Here is a 6,000-nt window from a genome sequence, read left to right on the forward strand (position 1 = left end):
ATATGTATATGTATATATTTATGCATATGTATTTATTTAAGTACCAGTATTTGTATCTATACATATTATGTATGTTACATATACACATATGTTTAAGTAATATCACCTTCACACTACACCTACCAAGCTTCATCTCTGCACTCCCCTAAGGTAGACTGTTAGAGAATGCCTATGGCATTAAGTCCGCCTTTATACTTTCTAGTATATGAAGTTATAAAGTTTACTGGTGGTAGGACCACTTGTGAGTCCGCGCGGATAGGTACCACCGCCCTGCCTATTTCTGCCGTGAAGCAGTAATGCGTTTCGGTTTGAAGGGTGGGGCAGCAGTTGTAACTATACTGAGACTTTAGAACTTGTATCTCAAGGTGGGTGGCGCGTCTACGTTGTAGATGTCTATGGGCTCCAGTAACCACTTAACACCAGGTGGGCTGTGAGCTCGTCTACCCATCTAAGCAATAAAAAAAATAAAAAAAAGCTTTATCGGTACTGTAATATTCAATAATCAACCTTAATTTCACTCTTAATGGCATAGTACTTAATATATTGTAATTATATGTAGGTTTGGCAATACGTTACAGTTTTGAAGTTGCAAAACGTACCAAGAATCCTACGTTACGTCGTAATTCTGAAAGTATACGAGTAACCTTCGGGTTTCTTCGAGTGTAGCTCGCGAAGTATGAACGCCACTCATAAATCAATGGTTAGATATGAGTCGTCTATTATCAAAGGTGGCAATCTGTGTATTTGGACAAAAAAATGTTATTGATATGGCGATACAGATTGATTTGAATATAATCGTCTCCTTCAAAGAATACGGTTCAAAACCTGCATTAAATAAAGGTTAATAGTTAACCTGTTATTTATCTAAGATGTCGTTCAGAAGAGTTTTGTGACGACCAATGGAATACGAAGTCAATAATTCGTTTTTCTGATTTACCAATAATTGTCCAAAAGTCACATTGCCGGCTTTGATAATAGACGACTCATATTAATATTTTTATTCAATCGTTTTTTTTGCTACCTATGCTGATAGCCTTGAGAGGCTATATCAGCGTTACTCTAGCGTGTAGATGAGTTCTCGGGGCTCAAACCAGAAGTGTTGCTAACACTGGCCCTAGCAAGAGCAGTGCTTCGCAGAATCTACTGCCGGATCGGAAACGCGACCCACTGAGAAGATCCGGCGAGAAACTCAGTGGAATGTGTCTGTGGGTTAATTTACTTGCCGAGCCCTTCGTCGCAAGCGACGGGTTCGGTGAAGACGGTGACCGTTAGTGGATCGTGAGGATCCGAAATGATAAGGATAAGAAATCCGGTGAGCTCGTATCGAGCGATACGACTGTACCGCTTGCAAGCTCGATCTACCCCCGATCTACGTCTAAGTAAGTTACATTGTGTACGCGCATTTAGGTGCGTGTTGCTTAAGTTTTTAGATTACGCCTTGAAGTTAAAGATGTTTCGAAAATTGAAAATTTGACTTCAATAAGAAAACTTTAAAAAAATAGGCCATTAAAGACTAAAATATCCTTTTCGATGAAAAATTTTCGTAAAGAGATTTAATAGACCTAAGATAACGAACATAAAATCGATTTGAGTATGTACAGGGGAAGGCCCTGCTTAAGTCAGTTAAAAACTCGCTTAATAACTAAACACGGATTCGCGTTTACATTGCTCACTTATATTTCTTGATGTTGATTAGAATAATATTTAAATTTGATTATAAAAAAAATATTCTCTGAGCGGTGACTAAATAAAAACACTTCTAGAACACGTGCTTCAATCTAATTAATAATTCATAACAAAAAAAAAAACAAGACGGAGTAATAACATTCCACCGACAAAATGAAAAGCTAAACGATTTAACGTACTTAAAACGTTCGTGCTTATAAATTAAACAACTTGAATTACACAAAAACCTTTACTCTAAAAATATCTCTGTGAAAACACGTTCACATCAAACGCGATTAAGTTTAATTCTTAAAATAATAATAATAACGTGACAAAGTCACATCTCGCCATGCGCGTCACCCGCAATTCGCAGACTCATGCAAATTACGCAAATCGCATTATGTAATTCAACTACTAGGAAACATTTAACCTTTGGATTCGCGAATGGAAAAATTGTGAACGTTTTTTTTTTTCATTTTTCATTTTGCCCGAAATGGGTTGGTGAAGGTTTTGTGGTAACCGGGGCGCTTAGACATCATCACATGAATGCTTTTACCCATCTTGAACACTAATGTTGAAACAATTATACGACACGACACGACATAATAGACATTTCACGATAAATCGTAATGTAAATTGCAATTTTGGAACGTTTATGTTTTCTGAACTAATTTTCAATAGCCTTAATTCTGTTTTTATTTTAAATAATAATAGTATTGATCGTAACCATGATCGGTAAGTGATAATCATTTCGTATCTACCTAAGCCGACAAAAAGGAAGTCGTGCTAACTAACAGTCACTAATACAATCTACATCCTTATATACTGTACTAATATAAATGTCGGTAGTCGATAGCGATAGAGAACATTCAATATTTCAAGTTTGCTCACCGATTTTCCATTTGAACTGTCTTGCAATTAATTATTAGTCGAGGGCCCACCACTAGACTGGTGTTAAATGGTCGATGGAGCATGTAGATAGCCACAACCAGAGTTATCCATGATAGCATCGTGGCAGAGAAGCACAATATTCCAGGAACATTTATACAAACTAGAGACAAATATTAACCTTTTTTTTTTAAGGAATTTTCTGACCTGGTAACTGAGACCTTTAAGTCATGTCTTATTTTAATTTATATTTTTATGAAAAATGATATTATGGAGTGAAATGAAATGAAGATGATTAATTTGAGACATTAATCAACTGGGATGAAATTAAATGAAATGAAATGAGAAAATACGGGATGAAACATAATCTCAGTAAAATGGTGGTCATTTACTAAAAATTTTTCAGTGGACTTTTTGGAAGATCCCGAGAAGTTACGTTCAGCGGCTTTATTTCATTTTCCCACATTTGTGCACTTTCACAGATATTAAACAGTTAATAAACCACCATTATTACACATTTAAACCCGAAGAAACACTAAATAGACAAAATAAAATAAATCACACAACTTCACTTCTCGCGTTCCCGCCAAAAAGCCCAATATTAACCTATTCTCAATTTGACCACAGACTAACAGAGCAACAAAAGTTTAATAATAAGCATAGAGTATATATATACATGGTACTGTGTGTTATGTTTTTTTTATTGATTTACTGCATAATTTCCAAAATAATTACTATATTGCACTCCTTCGCTATATTATCTATAAGTATGGACAATTTCATGTTCCTCCGTCCGCGCAATTTTCGTAAAAAGGGATACAAAGTTTTTGCCTCACGTATTAATATATAGATACCCCAAATACGCCGTCCAATAGGTCAAGTACCTTTGCTTTAAGAAGCACACGAATCACGGTTCATTATAATGTTTTAGTACCTCACCTCATTAGAAATGGTTTGGAAAAACCTGTTTATATGTATTACTATTCAGAAATGGCACATAAACGAGTTTGAGGAGCGAATTTTAAAAGACTTATTCTCTATTACCTTAAAAGCGTTCAATATTTAAATCGACTATAGGCGTGCCGTATGAACACCATGAAGAATGTCAGATTGACAGTGATTTTAACCGAAGATGTGTTATGGCCAAATAAAAATTCAAACCCGTCCAGATGAAATAGGTTTCTGATATCGAAATTCAAACATCAAAACTAATATTAGGTCTCTTGAACTGTGAATGCTGAGGTGATAAGTTCAATACCCAGAGTGAACCCGAAGTTCAATGACGGTTTCTTGGAATTTTTACGCTAAGGAATTTTCCTAAGTTTTCTTTAAAATATTAATTACCATTACAATAGCTTAGCGAAGGTTTCGACAAACTTTATTCTGAGTTTATCAAATAGATAATTCAATTACTTTTATTGATGACTCCTTAACAATCGAAGATGCTTGTTTTGAATGAAACCGAGAAGTATTTTGTGTTTTATTTAGTCTCCGAGGCAATGCCAAGGCCCTACTGATGATAAGATGCTGATAATACCTTTGCCACTAAATAATAATGTAATACGATTTACTGGTGGTAGGACCTCTTCTGAGTCCCCACGGGTAGGTACTACCATCCTGCCTATTTCTACCGTGAAGCAGTAATGCGATTCGGTTTGAAGGGTGGGGCGTTGTAACTATACTTGAGACCTTAGAACTTATATTGCTCATTTACGTTGTAGATGTCTATGGGCTCCATTAACCACTTAACACCAGGTTGGCCGTGAGCTCCTCCACCCATCTAAGCAAAAAAAGAAAAATCTATACTAAACAACAAATACCGTGAATTTCATTTTAAATCGTCGCTACTAAACGATATATGAGTCGACTATTATCAAAGCCGGCAATGTGACTTTTGGACAATTATTGGTAAATCAGAAAAACGAATTATTGACTTTGTATTCCATTGGCAGTCACAAAACTCTTCTGAACGACATCTTAGATAAATAACAGGTTAAGTATTAACCTTTATTTAATGCAGGTTTTGAACCGTATTCTTTGAAGGAGACGATTATATTCAAATCAATCTGTATTGACATATCAATAACATTTTTTTGTCCAAATGCACAGATTGCCACCTTTGATAATAGACGACTCAATTATGTTCTGCTCAATTGTTAGATTGCGTGTTGACGGGTCAAAAATATGTATATATATTTCAAATAAAATTCAAACGTCTCTATGTGATACGTAACACTCACTCAGTAGACATTTTTTTCATCAATTGTATGTGTGCTATCGGTTCATATTTATTTTTGTTTCACCCGGTTTGTCGTTGTCAAATTATTGTTTCATTGATGGTTTAGTAAGTTGCTTGTTATTGTTATTGTTATTCTTGTTAGTGAATAAATTATTTACCAAAGGCGATAAGTCGCCGTAAAAAAATTGCCTACTTCCCCTGCCTTTGATATAATAGCAGCTGAATGACATTTATTTAAGGAAAGTTTACAGCCAAAGTTCAAATGAGGGCGTTAACTTTGTACGAACAATTATAATTGTATATCGAATACGATTCCCGGAAAAAGCCAAGAGAATTAATGTACTTTTTATTACTTATTTAAGATCAATCAGTTTAAAAGAATTAAGAAAAATGCCTCGAAAACCTTGAGTCTGGTATAAAAGGCTCCTGTGCGTATTTCAACTTCCCATTATTAATTGTACATCTGTTGTTCAAGTTATAATTGGCTATTTTTATGATTTATTCAGATCATTTATCTACTATAGTCTAAAATGGAAATATTAAGATAATTAACTCATTTTTTTTTAATATTCATAAGTCAGGGCCGGTCTAGGCGATGCAAATTAAAATACGGTAGGCAGCGGCTTGGCTCTGCCCCTGGCATTGTTGAAGTCCATGGGCGACGGTAACCACTCACCATCAGGTGGGCCGTATGCTCGTCTGGCTACAAGGGCAATAAAAAAATCCAGTTTTTATTCATTTTATTAGTGTATACAGACAGGTCAATCGTGAAACTGCATTATGTTGCTGTCATTTGCTGCGACCAGAACAAAATTTGAATTGTTCGCGGGTGTCTATTATGTTATTGATTTTAAACATTTACATATTTTAGGCTAAGAATAAGAACAAATATTCGAATATAATTAAATCGGCATTTATAGGCTGTGTATACATGATCTGACGTTAATAGATTTTAGATTTGTTTTCATTTGTTTTCATTTGTGTACACTGGTGGACAACCTCACTACCCATTTTGCTTTAAGCCGCTACGCCCATAGAGATCACAGTGTGAATACCTTGACATGAAGTCTATGTTTAAATTTTTATACTATTTTTGGCGGGATTGATTTTTACTACACGATCTTATTACTTAATTATTATTACACAGACCCCCAGACAGCCAGACGTCGGATACCCAAGAAACACTGTTTGGATGCGGTAAAGGCGGA

General features: G+C 35.2%; 1 protein-coding gene across 1 annotated transcript in view; it reads right to left on the minus strand.

The window, feature by feature from the left end:
- The window catches only part of LOC101739337 (ABC transporter G family member 23), a 73,027-nt gene extending 70,314 nt beyond the window's left edge, over positions 1 to 2,713 (minus strand). The window contains exon 1 of the mRNA XM_062676285.1: positions 2,557 to 2,713. Coding sequence (XP_062532269.1) covers positions 2,557 to 2,675 — 119 coding nt within the window. The 5' untranslated portion in view covers positions 2,676 to 2,713. The remainder of the gene's footprint in view (positions 1 to 2,556) is intronic.
- Positions 2,714 to 6,000: the final 3,287 nt, after the last annotated feature.

This window comes from Bombyx mori, chromosome 26 (assembly GCF_030269925.1).
Source record: "Bombyx mori chromosome 26, ASM3026992v2".
Classification (NCBI taxonomy): domain Eukaryota; kingdom Metazoa; phylum Arthropoda; class Insecta; order Lepidoptera; family Bombycidae; genus Bombyx; species Bombyx mori.